This window comes from Phyllobates terribilis, unplaced genomic scaffold, assembly GCF_046119375.1.
Source record: "Phyllobates terribilis strain yellow unplaced genomic scaffold, ASM4611937v1 Scaffold_9__5_contigs__length_417890890, whole genome shotgun sequence".
Lineage (NCBI taxonomy): Eukaryota > Metazoa > Chordata > Amphibia > Anura > Dendrobatidae > Phyllobates > Phyllobates terribilis.
This window is the reverse complement of record NW_027362769.1, coordinates 226,839,374-226,859,003: the sequence shown is the minus strand read 5'-3', so window position 1 is coordinate 226,859,003 and position 19,630 is coordinate 226,839,374. Positions and strand designations below refer to the sequence as shown.

General features: G+C 41.5%; 1 protein-coding gene across 7 annotated transcripts in view; it reads right to left on the bottom strand.

Annotated features, from left to right (window-relative positions):
• The window catches only part of MRTFB (myocardin related transcription factor B), a 322,168-nt gene that overhangs the window by 14,818 nt on the left and 287,720 nt on the right, over positions 1-19,630 (bottom strand). For all 7 annotated transcript variants that reach the window (XM_073647701.1, XM_073647702.1, XM_073647706.1 and 4 more), the window contains 7 exons: positions 16,840-17,087; positions 14,550-14,694; positions 11,818-12,804; positions 8,876-9,025; positions 6,348-6,506; positions 4,660-4,800; positions 958-1,018 (listed from right to left, as the gene is read on the bottom strand). In XM_073647701.1, the coding sequence (XP_073503802.1) occupies positions 958-1,018; positions 4,660-4,800; positions 6,348-6,506; positions 8,876-9,025; positions 11,818-12,804; positions 14,550-14,694; positions 16,840-17,087 (1,891 nt within the window). The remainder of the gene's footprint in view (positions 1-957; positions 1,019-4,659; positions 4,801-6,347; positions 6,507-8,875; positions 9,026-11,817; positions 12,805-14,549; positions 14,695-16,839; positions 17,088-19,630) is intronic.

Genomic DNA, 19,630 nt, shown 5'->3' with positions numbered 1-19,630 from the left:
CTCCACAAGGCTACCCGAGCAGCGTCACTTGGGAGGTTTTTTTCCCCTACAAATTATTAAAAAAATTAAACATCAGAAATCAGTAAAAACACAAGCATATTTGATATGCCGGTAAGCACAACAACCCGTACAATATAGTGAACAGACCGCGATCGGTAAATGGTGATTGATATTATTTCTCCATTAAATCCTTAGAAAAAAGTTTACACTAATGTAACTCTTACATATTTGTTTGACAAAATGGCACTTAAAAAAACCCCCAAAAACAACAATTAGTGTCATAAAACCTCATATAATGACACTTCCGTAAAAATAAAAAGTTATGGCTGTTACAACTATGAATGAATGAACAAAAAAAATAGTCTGGGATTCTGAGCAAGTGCATCACAAGAATGTCGCTGCGTGTATGTATGTACTATGTATATGTGTACTATGTATATGCGTGTGTATTAGGTATTAGCATGTGCACATTTTATCATATTGCTCCCAATGTGAATATGTATGTAAATGTGCCTGTGTTTGCACTAAAGGGGAGGGGGCCCAGACTCGAGATCTGCCCAGGGGACCTTCACTGTCAATGTCGCCCGCTGATGACTTAAATGATACAGATCCCGTGACACAGTCTACATTACAGATGAGAGCTGCAATCTTCTGGCAGTTGTTGCATAGTTGACAAGCGTGTCCCAACATCTGAGCTGCTATAATATGGTAGGAAAGGATTTTTTATTATATCCGATTACTTCAATGTGTGTTAATGTAATGACTAACCTTCCAAAATGCATACTAGTAAGGAATGCTGGGAGACTTCAGCTCTAAAGTTTGCAGAATTGTTCAAGCAGCTTTAGACAATATTACAGGCTGTAACTCAAGATAAATAAGGAAATGTCTATATTAAGATGATCTCCTTTTAATGTAGAAAACTAGTTAGACAGTTGACATGACTACACTTTTTCTTACCTCCACTTTTGATGAGGATATCGAACAAGTCATCCATCTGCTGGCTATGTGCGTTTGGTACCTATATAGCGATATAAGTAAAACACATGAAATACAGATCTTCACCTCTTATACAGCGTGTTCTAGATTAGGAACAAAGCAATGTACATACTGCATAGCAAAGACATATGTATAGTCAGAATAACAGTAGTATTTTTAGAAACAAAGAATGTTTTTGACCACAACAACAGGATTCACCAGAGTCCACTTCCCGGCAGCTGTCTGCTAATGTCACTATTAGAGTTGGTGCTAGTCGATTTTCAGCAGTCAGGTCAGTAATTTCTGGCCACTAGATGGCAACCCTGAGAACCACTTCCTACCTACTGGCGTTCACAGCTCTTCTATTGATTAGCAAGCCTAGTGTGATGTTACATGTGCGTTACGACAACTATGACATCGGGACAGACCGGCTAATCGAAAGAAGAGCCCCAGATGCTAGGAGGCGGTTCTCAGGGTTCCCATCCAGCAGCCACAGTTTACTGATATGGCCGCTCAACTGGGATCTGCACCAACTCTAGTCACTATTATTGACATACCTGTGAGGGGTCCAGCAGCTATGACATGGGATAACATGGCATCAGTGATGTGAGAGCAGTTCAAACTGTACATTAAATATCTCACCACTAGAGGGAGCTTAGTGTATGCGTTATTATAGAGGTAAAGGCTATGTACACCTTCACACAGATTTTTGTTCACTTGCTTCCGAAACGCAATGTTACCAACTTTATTAATAGTCTTCATTAATACAGGTGTATCAATTTGCTGCTGCAGTGTCCATAAGTCTAGGTCAGTGCTGCTCTTAACGGTTCTCTGCTCCCCCACCCTCTTTTCACTGTTAAAGATAACGGGGAGGGGGTTGTACTCAAATCTGTGACGGGGAAGGGAGAAAATATCTAAATTGTCTTATGGAGGGCACAGAGAACAGGCTATAGGTGAGGTGAAAGGCTCATGAGAGGAAATAAGTGCAGTTTTAAAGCTGTGTTTATGCATGAAAGCCAGTGAAGACAGCAACACTCTGGACACACAAAGCTCACATCCAGCCTATATTACAGGGAGGGACACTCCCACAGGAGAAAATCTGATACTTGGATCAGGCTGTAAAATGCATATCTGGGAGTCTGAAAATGAATGATGATTGAAGACTAACTAAAAGCCAACACTGACTTATGTAAAAATCATTTTTTCCATGTCACAGGTGTCCATAGCCTTTAAGTGTATAACCAGTATGGCATATGCTTCTTAGCTCCCAGTAATGGGGGCATAATTACATGTTTATGCAGGAGATCTGGAGCTCTGTACCAGAAAACTAAAAATATAAATGTATATGAAGAAACTGATCAGCCCAGGATTGTGAACCTTTTAGGTTTGTGCCTCCTGTATATGGAATAGTCTCTCCACACTTTAGGAATCTGTAAGCTGTATCTGATATACAGTACAGACCAAAAGTTTGGACACACCTTCTCATTTAAAGATTTTTCTGTATTTTCATGACTATGAAAATTGTACATTCACACTGAAGGCATCAAAACTATGAATTAACACATGTGGAATTATATACTTAACAAAAAAGTGTGAAACAACTGAAAATATGTATGAAAATACAGAAAAATCTTTTAATGAGAACGTGTGTCCAAACTTTTGGTCTGTACTGTATGTGATGCCGATTATAACAGCACATGTCAATGATTATTCCCTGTACAGCAATGAATACTTTTGCTTCCATTTACATGCAAACTATGAACCTACATTAGGATTTTTGCATTATGCGGATACACAAAGGTGGATCCTGAGTTTTATTATAACTTTCTTTTAATAGATTTATGGAACAAGTGAGTCAGAAGGAAACCGGACACGAGTCCCAGTTCTGCTATTCTGTGGGTTTTATAGCATCTTGGAAATCTGCATTTTGATTTCTAATCATAGCAATTGGCGCCAATAGAAAGTCTCCCGTATTGTCCATGTATGTCTGAGCTACACAGCCGGGTATCTGGGGCTCGGTGATGTCTTACAGGAAATTTTTATTAATTTCCTTTTAAATTCTGCATTGATGGTTTCCACTTCTGTGTGACATATGTTTCTAATACCTGGGCTGTGATTCATTGACACTACCACAGAATACAATGCATCAACATCAAAGCCCATAGGACTGCATCCATATTGGAAGAAAAGGTAATAATGGCAGAAATCAGACAGTGTACATAAAAACAAAATGGATTGTCTACATACATAGTTATCACAATTTGTATTTTATAACACTGGACAATGTATGCAAGTACACCAGCCTCATCAGGTCTAAGACATTTATTTGGTAATATTTGCAGTCTGTATTGTGAAATCTGGTGACAGATCCACTTTAAAGCATAACTCATTAACCCCCATGCTACTTGTCAATGCAAGGGAATTAGTAATTCCAAGGTAGTTTTACAGCTCCTATGAAAAATCAATTCACAGAGTATAGCGCTAAATGTTGCAGGCAGACCTGCTGGGCGCTCCCACTGAGGACGAATGGAGCGGTACTGTGCATGATCGACTGTTTGGGGTGGATCATGGCGGTTGGACCCCAGTGATCGGACAGTAGTCCAGTATCCCATAGATAGGGGATATCTTCAACCCCTCTAAAAGGGAACCAGTTATTTCTGAACCACATGCAGCATGAATCAGATCGTGGCTGTGTGATTGCAGCCAGGTATGTTCCTCACTGAAATACTCGGGCATTTCAGAGACAAAAATAGTTTGAAAAGCAGTTTGGGGACCATAGCGGGAGACATGACTAGTCCAGTGCGGTCCCCATACAAGTTCTCCCTTCTCTGCTCCAGGCAATGGACAAGTCTCTCCCTATGTACTCACAGGGGAGAGACCGGTTAACCTCTTGGAGAGGACTGGGGGCCGCACAGGACTAGTCAGGCTTCTCAACTCCCTATAGTCCTCCGCCGATTTTACAAACTATGGCCCCGATTCATCAAAGCAAATTTTCACATATTTCTAGCATGAATTGCTTTGAAAAGTCGCAACATTTCTGTGCAACTTGAAGTCATGGAAAAATTTGGTGACTTGACATTTTCATGCCATTTTCTCTTATCTTTGCCGGGGCAGAACAGGTTCACGAAACCACAGCTTGTCCAATTCATGATGAGCTGTTAGAAATCTTACGCCAGTCCCTAGCTGGAGTAAGATTTGTGGCGAGGGCGTACGCCAATCATCAGATGCTCCTGATCCCCCTTAATAAATTAGGAGCGTCTGACTCCACCCCGGCCCCTCATCAAGACCAGCATGGAAATTTCCGCTCTTGATAAATCAGGGACTATGCTTTATCTCAAACGCTGGAGTGTTTCAGAAGACGTACCCAGCTGCAATCACGCTGCCTGTGGTCAGGGCAGCAGGAATCTGGTGACAGGTTCCCTTTAATCTTGTACTCATGGTACCATACCCGTTATCTACAGAGAATGAGCAGAGCAGCGCCACCTCATGGCCAAACTGTTACACAGACATCAAACTTTACTATTATCCAGAGAAATAAGTAAAATGTGTCCCAGATTTGTGTGTTCCTTGCTTCGTAGCTAAAGTACAAGGAGGTTTGTGGAAATGGATGCATCCCCTAAACATCAGCGGTGGTGCCTGCTGAGCATGGACTCATGTCAGTGATAGGTCCGTAGTGTAACCCACCTCGGTGTGAGACGGAGGCTGAATATTACGAGCCTGCTTGATGGCCTCTTCATAGCGAGGAGGGTCTTTATTTTTAGCAGCTGAGCTGTTGAACACAGAATGCTGGACAATGTACTGCTGGGCCGGGGATGCGGTGTTGGACTGCGGAAAGAACAGAAACACAAGTGTAATATATTATCCGACAACACGGCTGTAATCCTGCGCGCTGGCAGCAAAGGGACGGAAAAATACAAAACAAATTTAATGGAAATAAAATAGCTTTTACTATACAGTCATCCTGCTCCAAATATCAATACACCTATAACAGTTTTTGGCTTTAATATTTGGATACCCGTTTCATCAGTAAATGTGTATCAGCACCAGACAAGGCTGAAACAATCCGGGGTCCTGTTAAGTATTGAGGGGGTTATCCAATGTCCAAAGAAAAATGGCAATACAAGTACAATACAGAAAAATAAATACTTCTCACCTCTTTTATCCTTGATGCTCCAGCAAAGACGCACTGGAGGTTCTCCTTTACTTTGTTTACAGCATGCGATCGCTGCAGCCAATCAGTGGCTGTAGCAGTCACGTGCCGTACTACTGTTATCATGGCTCTGAATCATTTTATTTTTTATTTAATATAACATTTGCTGTTGTTTTAATTCATTTTTTTTTTTTTCTAGAAAACGGATCCCTTTAACTATAGGACCCTGTACACACACGGTTTAACTCATAACATTTGCAACTTTCTATTCAAAATTTTACAGCAAATGAAGTTATGCTCTCATAGTATACTGCTGCTTTCTAGGGAGATTATGCCTGGATTTCCTAAGACTGTTTTTTTGCAAGCCAATGAATTGTGCGCTGAAGTATGATGCAAAAAATTTTCTGCCCACTTTCCGGTGCTGGCCAGGAAACCTATCCATATTATTGATCTTGGGAATAGAGCCCCCTCTGGACGGAGCGGTGGCACCACTGCGCCATTCATTCTCTATGCTTTTTCAGGTGGTCTCATGAAAATAAATGGAGTGGTGGTGCACGTGTCCAACCACCGCACCATTCAGATGGGGCTCTGCATAACCCAATCTTGGGATCAGTGGGAAACAAACTGGTCGGACCCCCAATTTTATGCCTGATGGGAAAAACCCTATAAAAGTTTTTTTCTGAAGTTCTGTCTTCATGAGTGCACTGCTCCACTGCCTCCTGGGGGTGGCGCCCTAGTGATGACTGACAGTTCTGTCCAGTTGCATGGTTGCACTGTTGGCCTGAACAGTGCACTCTTTCTTGCTTGCTGTAAGCAGGGGCACTTTTTGCCTCTGCAGCATTGGAGGAGCATAGTTGCCCTGAATCAGACCAGATCCAGACACCTTCACAATAGTGCTTGCAAGCTCTAGGAGACAGGCCACTGCTGATGGACTGCAGAGGTGGCTGGTAACCTAGACAATGATCAATGCACTGTAAAATTAAAAATCCCTCCATTCTTGAGAATGCAAAGGATTTTTAATAAGAGGTAAATTGTAAAGTTGTTTGTTTTTACAAGAACTTTGAAATTCTACCCTTTTAAGAAGAAGAGAAAACACTTTTTAACTTGGATAATCGAATCTTTGCCCATGTCTGTGAGCGAATTTGATAAACATTTCGGGTAAAATTTGACAGCATAGGATATAGCATGTCACAATGAATACAAGTCAGTGCTGGGTACTAACCTTGTGAAGGGACGTCGGCCCGTTCTGCACTGGTGCCGCTGCCTGGGTTCTTGCAGTCTGGGAAGTGGTCAGTACATTATTGTTGAAGGATGGAGGAACTGTAGTGACAGGGTTGGGTTGATATGAAAATATGTTGTTTGACGTTGCAGGGGGACAGACCTAAGAAGGATAAGAATTACAATGCTGAAATATTACCCAAAGCCATAGACAAGGTTGTATATTATATTGGCAAATATTAAAGGGGCTCTCCATCTACATTTATACAAAACCAATTAGTAATCCAGCCGGGCATTAGTAGTGGCATGGATGCGGCATGGAGCCTAAGGTGCTAAGGTTTTGGCCTTTTTTAAAGTATATAAATATATTATACATAAAAATATAATATTTCAATATGATGGAACGAGCTCCACTATTGACAAAGAAGGATAAGACGGATGGAGCCATGGGGAGGATACCATTAATCTCCACATTTTGTGAGGAGAGTGTCGACATTGCTGCTATCATTAGATGCCATTGGGAAATGCTGGGGAAATGTCTGCCTAATATTAAGGAATTGGGGCGTCTTGCCTTATTTCTTATAAGTGAGCAAAAAAGGTGAAAGAAAAATTTGTACATTCAGATATAGGTTCCTTTAAAAAAAACAGTCCGGCAGCCCAAATATGGATAGCAGATCAGGAGCCTATGATATCAGAATTTATTGATAAAGTTAACTGGCGAGTAAATTTGGAAAAAGGTATATACCTAAAAAGAGATGCTATCTCTAAATTTTCCCCTGTATGAACTGTATTAATTGTAAATACATGTTAAAGGGCAACAGCTTTACACACCAGGATTCAGGGAAAACCTTTGATGTAAAACATTATTTGACTTGCGACTTGGATTTTGTTATCTTTTATGCTACAGTACCCTTGTGGGTTATGGTATATTGGAGAGACCACCTGTGATTTTAAAGCAAGGATTAACTATCACTGATATATGATTAGAAAAAGGAGATTGGACCTTCCGAAACATTTTGTTGATATGGGACACACTGAGAGGGACCTTAAAGGGGTTTTCCCACGAACAAAAGTTCATTTTAATCAATAGATCTTGGAATAATAATAAGTTCCACAATTGGATGTGTTTAAATACAATGTTCCTGTGCTGAGATAATCTTATAAATGTGCCCCTGCTGTGCACTGTGTAATGGCTGTGTGTGACCGTACAGGAACATGGTCTGATCATACCACAGCTCCTGGGGAGGAGGGGAAGCAAATGAGTATACAGACAGGACAGCAGGGGATCAAAGGTGATTATTTTTGTGAGGCAAAACATTTCACTGTCTGCTTTTAAACAATGTTTTACTTAAAAAAAAAAAAATAAAATAATCAGCTGTGACCCCCTGCTGTAATGTCTGTATACTCTTTTGCTTCCTCCCCTGCCCAGGAGATGTGGTATGATCAGACCATGTTCCTGTACGGTGAGACACAGCCATTACACAGTACACAGCAGGGGCACATTTATAAGATTATCTCAGCACAGGAACATTGTATTTAAACACATCCAATTGTGGAACTTATTATTATTCCAAGATCTATTGATTAAAATGAAAATTGAACTTTTGTTTGTGGGAAAACCCCTTTAAGTTCCGGATTATCGACAAGGTTCCCCGCTCCGAGGGAGGTGGTGACCGTATTAAAGTTGTTGAAGAGAAAAGAGTTAGAGTGGATCGGTGAACTAAATACATTAAGGCCCCATGGGTTCAATGTAGATTATAAAATACATACCTTGATTTAAAGATTTGGTTATATTGCACAGGTAACGACTTGCCCTCTTGTTTTCATGTGTTATTCTTACATTTATGGTATATTTGTATGATTGTTTAGTTTTTTTTAAGGATTTTTTTCCCCCCTTTTTTATTATTTGTATTTTTATTCATAATTTTCTTTTTTATAGAGGATTTGTGATCGTCTTGTGAAATTCATGACTCATTCCATCATTTGAAGCAACTTTGAAATGACAGCTTTACACAACGGTTTGGATACAATTGCACTGGACATATTTGGTCAAATTGTGTTTTATGTTTCTATATATCAGCCTTATTATTCCCTTTTCTATAAATACAAAACCAATTAGTAATCCAGCCGGGCATTAGTAGTGGAATGGATGCTGCATGGAGCCTAAGATGCATTTCTGGGCTTTATTTAAGGATATAAATATATTTAAAAATAAAAACATATATTATTTCAATATAAAATATGAAAGGTTTTCATGGACATAGTAAACCATAATTTCCTACAATACATATTCAGCATGAGACTATCTGACAGGCTGTGTGAATCAGGCAGGAGGCTGTATACACGGTAAGACATTAGTATTGAATGTAATGGAGTCTATACAAGTCAGGACTGTATATTAAATAACTGTGCACTGTCTCCCCCTGCTGGACATAATATGGAATAGATTTTTATTGGTAAAAAAACCCCAGAAAAATGTGTCAGTGGGTAATTATATGAGTATATAAAGTACAGTCTCTATGAATCACAAACCTTTCTGGGTTGCGGATTCTGATTGAGCATATGTGGTGTAAATTTCTCTTGTGCCACTGATGAAGGCGGCTTCTGCGAGGACGGTGCTTGGACCAGAGTAGCAGGGGTAGAGTTCATGATTGAAGGCTGAGATGGTGCTTGTGGTTGAGCCTATGGATTAAAGCAGACATGAATACTTTGTGTACATAGGAGAGTCTGCAGCAGAAAATGCCCCTTAATAGCGATTATGTTTTGACATAAATCAGTTCTTTGTTAAAGAGAATTTGTCAGTTAGAGTGAACCCTCCTAAGCCGTCTATATGGGGATATAGGTCATAGGAAGCTGAGTAAAATGATACCTTGATATCTGTGATCCGATGTCTTATTCTTGAGAAATCTACGTTTTCCTTAATATGTAAATGAGCCGTTAAGATCTATGTCCGGCCCATAGATCTTCTGTGAATCTGCCTCCAGAGCTTATTATGCATGAAAGGGGGCCCTGCAGTGAGATCAGACTGTCAGTCATTACATGTCTCACATTGGTAACGCCCCCTTTCATTTATAATAATCTCTGGAGGCAAAGACTCAGGGAGATCTATGTCCGACCCATAGATCTTAACAGCTCATTTACATATAAGAAAAATGTGGATTTCTCTGGAATAAAACATCGGATCGCAGATATCAAGGTATCAATTTATTCCGCTTCCTATGACCTACATGCCCATATAGACGGCTTAGGAGGGTACATCTTACTGACAGATATCCCTTTGAGGGCACATGGGGGAACACTGATTACTTACTGAGACTTCACACCTGCAATACTCAGGAGCCCTTTTAATGGTTATTCTTGGCACATGACACTCAGAGTAAAAACAAAGCAAAAAATGTAAAGAGGATTTTACCATTGTAGTCATATTAGTAGGTTAAAACTAAAGCAAGTATGGTGTAACTCTGGTGCACAGGCACCTTTATAGGGAATACAGCCATGTGGAAGTCTTGCTGGGAGAGATATGGATGACGCTGTCAGTAGCATAATAAAGTGATTGCTTATTTGGGACTTACTCCCTTTCATTGGACGGGTTTATTGTAGATTTTTGCTTCTCAATTGAAATTTGAGACAAACCTGCCCCATAAATTGATCTGCTGTGGATTAAAACCCCGCACCACATGTCGATTTACGGGTGGATATTATTCTACAATGTCGGGATGCAATCTGGTAAAAACTCTTCCCGTCCTGTGCTACTGAATAACCCAGCAGATTTTCTTCCGGAAAATCTGGAGAGAAAATCGGCAGCCTTTCTGCTACATGTGAAAGCAGCCTTAACAAAAACATGAAGAGCGAGCTCAGAAAGGATATAAATGCGGTGACAGCCTGTGGATCCCATGACGTTGTCTGAGAGCATCCATAGAGTCCTTACCTGGCTGTGGAGAGTGTGCCTGGGCATGCGTGACCTCCAGCACTCAGCTCATTACATGGTCCTGCACACTGCTATGCACTTTGAACACCAGGTGGCGCCAAATTATTAGAAGAAAATGTGCTCACTCTTTGCTGGATTTTTTTAAAGGGGTTATTCAGGACTATATTAATGTTGTACTGTGGGCCTAAGAACTAACTACCTGCCTGTTCTGCCAATTGCAGATCGCTGCTGGCACAAAGCGGTTACTGACCGCTCCTGCTGGCAATTCTGCGGCTCCTGCTGATGTCATGCTGGCAGAGCGGCGGCTTCTTTTATGCTCTGCTCTGTTGATGGGGTGGACTGCCGATGTCATGCTGATTACCGGATGGCTCCCCGCTGCCTAACTGCAAGAAGTCGGCTGTCAATCAGCATGACGTCAGCAGTCAGGCCCCATAGACCGAGCAGCCCAGAAGAAGAAGAGCTGCTCTGTTGAAGTGGAACAGCTAAATCGCCAGCTGGAGCGGTCTGTGACCGCTCTGACTCGGTGCCGGATAGGAAAGGCAGGTAGTTAAGTAACTAGTTTTTGGTTCATAGTAAAAAAAAAAAAAAAAATATTTAGTCCTGGACAGCCCCTTTAACAGCATGTGAATTACACATATTTATTTTTATGGTCTTTGAATGAGACATGTAATGCTCTGCCAACTGTTTAACAAAAATAAGTTTCCTGTCAATGGACCATGCATGTTAAACCTATTGGATTTACACATATTAGAAGAGATGAGCGAACCTGAACTTAAACGCCGAACACTGACTTCTCCCAGAAGTCTGCTTTAATGTTCAGACGTCTGGGGGACTTCGAAGGGGAGGAAGAAGAAGACAAGGAAGAGGAGGAAAAGGAAGAGGAATAGGGAGAGGAGGAAGAGGGAGAAGAAGAGGAGGAGATAGAGGAAGTAGAAGAGGAAGAAGAAGAGGAGGAAGAGAAAGAAGAAGAGGAGGAGGAAAAGGAAGAGGAGGAAGAAGAAGAGGGAGAAAGAGAATTTTCCAGCTCTAAAGTTCGGATTCCCGTTGTTTTCAATGGGGTTTGGGTTCAAGTCCCGATCAAGTCTGGTACCTGAACCAAACTTTGGACTAAAGTTCAGGTCGGATACCAGAACCCGAACTTCCATGAGTCCTCTCATCCCTACCTATTAGAGATGCCAACATTATATAATGTGTTCTTCTTGACAAGGTATTATTTATTTCTCCAGAGATCTTCTACTAAAATTCATTACCTATCACAATCCATAACTGTTGAAAACTAATCTCTGGGCACAAAAAGAACCAAGGCTGGGCTAAGTGGGAAATGTACTTTTTGGAACATGCAGATGACCAACATTCCATCTCACTAGGTTATACGTATATAGAATCCTAGGATATATGTGATCTAAAAAGATTATATTTGCCAGTGTTAATACCACTTGTGAGGGCAATATTACCTAAGAGTGTCGGCTGAGAGGGCAGCCTAGAGACAGCAACTAAAGAAATATACTATATTAGGGTTTTGTACTATGAAATACAGAAGACCCACCTGGACCATGGACAGCTGCATTGCATTGGTGGTTTTGATGGAGACCGGCAGCAGAATCTGGGCCGTTGGTGTAGTTAGTAGCGCCTGAGGCTGAGCCACCACTGCAGATTGAGGTGTCCTCTGAGATGTCACATAAAACTGCTGGATGATATTTTGGTGTTCAGGGTTGGCTAAGGGAACCTCATGTTTGATGAGTACGGTGTTGTTGGCAATGATACTCTGGCCGCCAGTGGTTACTCTGGGCTGTCCTATCAAGTGACCGCTCAGGACAGTCGGGGCAGAGTTCTGGCAGTCAGACATGTTTTCCTCTTTAACTTTCGTATTAAACTGCTTCTGATCCACATTTAGCAGGACGTTGGGGCACGGTTGCTGCTGGCCACGCTTTTCCACCTCGAGCTGCATTTTCAGCACTTCTACAAGTTTCTGCTCATGTTCTAGTTTCCGTTTCAGCTCCTCGATCTGCTTTTCCTTTTCTTGAAGCTTGCGGTCCTTCTCTGCAGCATCCAGATCCATGTTTGTAGTGCTCACGCTGCCCATGCTATCCTCATTTACATTGATCTTCATCGGTGACGTGTTCATAAACTGGGAAGGAGACACCATGGTCATGATCTCTGCAAAAGTGTCCGTCATGGTGCTGTCTTCAGTGCTGAAGTTGGATTGTTCGGAAGGGGCAGGAGACATGGGTAGCGGAGAATTGATGCCATCCAAAGTGGTCTGGTTGCTTCCGTTTGAGATGGAGGATAGGTCTGAACTGAGACTGGGTGCGGAGATACTGACAGCAGCAGCGGTAAATGCCATTGTGGCGTCGTCCGCAGCACTGGTACTGGGAGTTGTAGTGGTGGCAGCAGGGCTTACAGATGTGGAACTATTAGCACTAACTCCATTATTATTTAGATCCTGGTACGGCTTCAGACGTTCAATCAGATCGGTTTTGGTCCCAGACACTGGCAAGCCTCGCAGTTTCAACTCCAGTTTAAGTTCTGCAACCTACAAATACAATAGGATGTAACCAAAAAGTAATAGCAACAGTCCAAACAAAAGGAGCCATCTTCCTAAAATAATTGCTTTATTGATCGACTTGTATAACAATGGTTGAACACAACAGCACAAAAATTAAAAAGGCAGAAAAGAAATATCTGCTGCGCTCCCAGGCAACAGGCTTCAGACCTTCATGGTCCTTTTTCATGCCTGGACAGGTGAGCTGATTGATCCTTTTTCACATGGGGGCTTTTATTACTCCCTGAATGTTCCTGTGAGCCCAATACTACCTTACTGAGTACTCATGTTACATATCACTCAGGCTACACTTAATCTTGAGTGATGGGCGACCCTATTATGTATAGAGCTGGCTTAGTTTATCTATGGCAACCAGAAAAATATACAAGACCAGACAGCGCACTTGTCCCTATAATTATGCAGGAATATCTGTCAAGTCTGTTAATCATTTTTTCCTCTATACAGTTCCCAAAACGCAGTGTCTGACAAGTCGGCTTATAAAGTGCATTCTTTAATCAGCCCTGTGAAGGGATCGGTAATATTCGCTCTGACAACTGTGGGTTTGTGGAAAGTCTTCTGCTACTAATGTGAATTCACCAAATATAGAGGAGTGTTAGACTTTTTGTGAAAGTAGCCGTGTTGCTGGTTGCCTTTTTTTTTAACAATCTTCAGCAGATCACATAAGCACAAGGTTGAATTTACATAATGCAACAAAAAACGCCCCCGTAAAATTTTATTTTTTAAAAAAAAGCTGCAAAAACGACACGTGTACATGCCAAAAAATAGTGTGGACACGTTCAGGGGAATTTTTTTTTCATTTACTTCAAGCAGATCTGTTGCCAGATTTTAAAATACGAACGGTATAAATTTTATACCTGATGAGGCTGGTGTACTTGCTTTGAAAAATCCAAATGCCAAAATGGCTGTATAGTCCATATTGAAAGTTTAAACTAAGCCTCTGCCCTCCTAGTCTGGTTGGAGAAATTCACCGCACACTCTTGAATCAGGTGATGCAAAGTAGTTTTTATTATCCGTAAAAGCAGACACATGCAAAAAGGCAAAAGGTGCTGGGAGTAATGCGACAAAGTTACATAGGACGTTTTGACCCCGCCAGGGTCTTTATCACAATGTCGCTGGGATAAACAAGCTCCACGGGGCGCTCCCGCACATAAGTGTGCTGCTAGTCTGGTTGACAGTTCTTAAGTGTCCCTCCTCCCTGCTGCGTCTCAGTACAAGCTGTAGGCAAAAACGTCATATATTTGGACTAATCAGCTCTCTTGCTGTGTAGCCGGTCTCATAAAATGCTCACCAGGATTATACAGCCATTCTAACATAGATTTTCAAAGTGAATCTACCAGCTTCATCAAGTTCAGGGATGTATCAGTAATGAGCAGTGAGATTTAAGCAACAGGAAGAAGGGACGCTGAGAAACTGTCAATCAGACTATGTAGGCAGAGACTTAGTTTAAGCCTTCAAAAAAGATTTTACATTCTGACTAGGATTTCGATATTAAGTACACCAGCCACATCAGGTCTAAGAGGTCTATTTAATAATATATGAAGTTTGTATTGTAAAATCTGCTGAAAGATTCATTTTAGACATATTTATCTCAAAATCCTTAAAATGTTGGAGCTCTATAGCCTCTGTGTATCACAGTGCACCGGAGATGAGCGAATCCCGTCTGTAACTCTTCTTTCATTGAAAATGTCAACTTTCTGCCATTGTTTCTACATTACCTTCATATCATCCAGATTAGAGGGTAGCGGTCCTGCCTTCTTAAATGGGATGCTGTTCTGCCTGTTGGTGCTCAGGACAGAGGAAGCGCTGGTATTCACATTGCTGGTTATGGCGTTTCCATTGTTTGCTTTGTCGTTCAAAGTCCTAAAGAAAGGGTAAAGCATTCACTTTCAAACCGTTATGTAAAACTTGAGCGAGTTTTCTGAAAGTGGTTACATGTGTTCTGTGGCTTTATTAAAGATGAGCTTGAATTCTGCAGCGCAATGCTGAGAAAGTGTAGTCGCGGAGCTGGAGGTGCGGCATACATAGGGTATACTGTGCCCAGCACCACCATAGAAGCTCTTAAATGGACACGTGTGTATGGGTAACCAAACACACAATTAGAATTAAGTCCAGGGATCTCGGTCTCAACAGAAACCGCAGTGTGGCCCCCGGGTCCCCTGACCTGAGAATGACAGCCTCATAGGAATATAGGAGGCTGTCATTCTCAGGTCAGGAGAGCCACGACCAGTCTGTGCATTCGGGTCTGTTATATTACAAATTACCGTAGGCAAATAAACCCATCTCTCCTTCTACTGGTCTCCTACCTATCACTGCTTCATAGTCTGTCCCAATAGCATCGCTCATATAAGAGTATCAGGATATACTTGAGGTGTGGCCGTAACCTACACTTGTCCTATATACATTGCTGACTGACACATTTAAAAGCACCCTAAAGCCTCCCCAACATGTTTCACCAGATATACTGGCGTCATCAGGGGATTGAGGCTAGGTCTGTTATTGGACCTAGATCCATGGACATTTTTGCATGAGCCCTTAGGAAAAACTAATCTCTGGGAGTATAATTCTACAACCTTTCTTGCAGACTCAGTCTTGCACAGAGCTGCATGTACTTAATGTATTCCTTTAACGGTCACCTTCCCATCTCCAAAATCTTATCTCAAGATGTAGTATGTGTATGAATAATAATAATAATATTAGCAAATATCTCCAATTAGAAATGTAGTATAGTTCTTCTGATTCAATATGTTGCTTACCCCATGTGCAGGGCACTGCAGTAGCTTAGGTATCCATGGTTACGACCAATAACAGCTGTCACTATCTGAGTGGTTGTTACCATGGATACCTAAGCTACTACAATGACCTGCACATGGGGGTAAGCGACATAGCGAATCATAAGAACTATTCTACATTTCTAATTGGAGATATTTGCTAATATTATTATTACTTCTACTACATATTGGGATAGGATCTTGAAGATGGGAATGCCTCTTTAAGCTCGGGCTCAATGGTGATACAGAGTCTCGAAGTTGAGGAAAAATTAAGTCAATATCGATACTGGTGAGCAATCTCAATATTTCTCTTTGAGATAAAAAGTTGAAGAGAAACTATTCAGATTTCTTTCAACCGTTTTTCTCCCCATAGTGAAACACTGATTTTGCAAGCAAGCTGCAAAATTACCACGACTTGGTGGCAATATTGTGCTTCATTTAAGCCCTAGTCTTAAAGTTAGACTATAATGGATGAAGTCTCCTTCAAAGGAGTTGTTCACTACTTTTTGATTGATGCCCTATCCATATGATATGGTATCAATGTATGATTGGCCGGGGTCCCGCACCCGGCACCCCCGCCGATCAGCTGTTATCGGTGCTGGCAGCAAGTGCTTACCTGCGGGGCTTGGCCATCCATCTGTAGTGGCCGCTGCAGGGTACTGCACATCCGCCTCCCATTGAATTGAATAGGAGACGGATGTGCAGTACCACTACAGATGGACGGCCAAGCCCCGCAGGTAAGCACTGCCGGCCGCCGCCGGCACTGATAACAGCTGATCGACGGGGGTGCCGAGTGCGGGACCCCGGCCGATCATATCCTATGGATAGCGCATCAATCAAAAAGTAGTGAACAACTACTTTAACAGGGAATGATCCATTATCCTGTATCATTTTTAAGTAACAGGAAAGTTCCCTGAGTTTCTACCACTCCAGCACCCTTCAAAAGCAATCTCAATGCTGGTGTGGCAGGAAATAGCCACTTGGCCAGCACCGTGAATACTGTATTTGCAAAGGCCAGAGACTAGAGCCTAATATCAAAATATTCAAAGATCAGGAAAATCTCATAATCCTGTGACTCTCGGCTGCTCATCATGGTGGATTATCAATGTTTTACAGTGTAAATGTCAACTTCCTGCAACTACAGACTAAATGTTGAGAAAATACCAAAAGGGCTGAAATTAAGATAGAGGAGCCGGGCTTATTTATCTGCGTGTAATCTTCCAGTGTTGCAACATACTTGAGCGGTGCTGGTAGGATTGTCTGGTAGTTGTAGTGCTGTTGTTGCTGGCTCAGGATCTGTAACTGAAGGAAGAGCTGCTGTTGTTGCAGGAGACGGGCGTAGTTAGAGTCCATCTCAGGCTCCAACTTCTCTCCTTTCTGGTCTGGAGGAATATATTGGTGATATTTCAGCTTTTTCACCCGTGGTTTGGGCTCTTTTGACTTCTTACTGCGTGGCTTGTCGTTTGCATTCTTTGGTTGACTTTGCTGTTTTGAAAGCCATGGTACATGTTACGATTACAGGATTGCATATGTGAATGTAATAGCGACTTTATATCAGAAATTACTTTCTATCTGACTTTGGTTACCAGCCGTTAAGGGATTATCCAGGACTTTATTTTTAATAAGAGCCAAAAAACTAACAGGCAGGTAGCTGCAAACTAGTTAACAACTACCTGTCTGCTCTATCCAGCTCTGACTCACAGAGGTCAAGGACTGCTCCTGCCAACGATTCAGCTGCGCCACGTCAACAGAGCAGCTCCTCTTCTTCCCGGCTGCTCTGTCGACAGGGTGAGACTGCCAATGTTATGCTGATTAACAGATGATTTCCTGCAGTTAGGCAGCGGGAAGCCGGCTTTCAGTCAGCATGACATCAACAGTCATGTCCTGTCAACAGAGCAAAGCGGAAGAGAAGTCGCTGCCCTGTCAATGTGACGTTAACGGAATTTGCAGAATCGGCTGGCAGGAACTGTCATCGACTGACCGCTCTGTGCCGGAAGATCTGAGCTGGACAAAACAGACGGGTAGTTAGCATCTCCGTGTCTGTTAGAACTTAGTCCCACAGTAAAAAAAAATAATATAGTCCAGGATAACTCCTTTAAGAGAAATGATCAGTTTTTTGTGTGATCTCAGTAAGGCATTAGTGATTGGTGACCATTCATACAAGTACAAAACATGTGTTATCATCATTTTTAAACATAAAAACACATTGATCAGATTTATGGAAATTATGTTATGTGAACACAGCCTAAAATGTGCAGTCTGAACTCAGCCTAAATGTCAACTTTTTTTCTTTCGGAACAATTAAAATGCAAACCAAGTAAAACAAAGTCACGGAAATCTTCATTAGTGGCATCTTTTTATTAAACTTCACAGTCTTTATCTAAAGGCTCCTATAATAGGATTGTCCCATAAAAATAATATTTTTCTCCGTTCAATCAAACAAAACATAAGTTTTCAATTGGAATCATTTCTATAAAAATGTTCCTGTCTCTAGATATTGCTGTTGCACGCTTGTTAAGGCATCCACTGCAGTTTTTCCATTCCTTCTCTGGACGTCCACCTAATGTACCCAGTGAAGGTGGTCGCACGTGCTCAGTTTGGATCGTCTTGTACACAGGTGGCGGAAAGATTGCTGATATTAGGAAGGCAGTAAGAGCATGCGCACTAGAAGTGGCTTCTTCTCATCAGCCCTGGACATATTAGGTGGACATTCTGAGAAGAAATAAAAAAACAGTAGGGGGCACAAAAAAGGATGTAAGAGCCATATGTAGACACCAATATGTCAGTTAAAAGTTAGTTAGGAATATGTAAACTGGGAACACACCCTATAAAACAGTCTACAAATACCATTAAACCTTGCCAAACTCCCGAGAGGCTCCACACTGTGAATCTGCTATTTAGTCCACATATATAGGACATTACATCTTTGACACTTTTATCTTAGTCACGGCTTTATTCCTACTATCTGTGATACAAAGAGCTGCTGACATTTCTGTTCTGGAAATTCAAGGCTAAACTATACTGGAGCAGGAGAAAGCTGCAGGACCATCAATACCATCCTTGAACTGCTAAGCCACAAACAATGAGAATGATGAGTCTTTTCATGTGTGTGGAAGAAGAACCCCATGAAGGACGGCAGTGACGCCAATTTCCATTCTTGGTCGGATTTTAGAAAAGCAAGCTACTTTGCTTTCAGTGTAGTGCCATGGTAACGTGTTCCTCTCTTCTCCGTTATATATGAACTTGTCATATTTCATTAAAACAAGTGAAAAAGAAGCTGAGAAAAAGGATAAGGTAGAATGTCAACTTTTACCCCTTAAAGGAGTATTTTCATTTAAAGCACTGAACTGCTAGCTCGGATCCGCGTGTGCCTAGGAAAATGGAGGTGACAGTACCCCTTTTTCCTGCTGTTTAGGTATTAATAGCATATCCTGATATGGAAATAATCCTTTCAGGCGGCATTACACTTAGGAATAATTCTAGGGGCATAACTTGATCTCAACACATTTTGCAAGTTTTTCTGCATGCCACTGAAAAAGCCCTGCAGTAATTTCACATGGGAATAAAGTCCATTCTGTCCTGCTTCCCTCCACATTTCAACCATAATGAGCCATCGTCGGTGAAATGTAACAATGAATGATCATTTTACCCAACAGTATGAAATAAAACGCAATCATCAACTGGAAAGAACTTTACTGTGATTAAAGGGGTTCACGGGTTATAAAAAAAATAATAATAATAAGGAATATGTCATTAGAAATAAATTCCTTAATACCTTTAATTAGCAATTTACCTGTTTTTTGGAGGGAAGTAATCGCTGTAAAATAAAAATGTCCTCCTTCTTGTTACACGGATTGAACAAGGTTCTAGAATGTTGATGGTGAGAACGTGCATTAGGAAGCTCAGCCCCCCTGTGTAGGAAGATGTGCTCTGAATGGATATTCTGACCTAATACTGGAGATACCAGGAGTGGTGAGGTAAGAGAGGCTGCTCACACTGCTGTCCACCCTGTTTATCTAATCTAATAC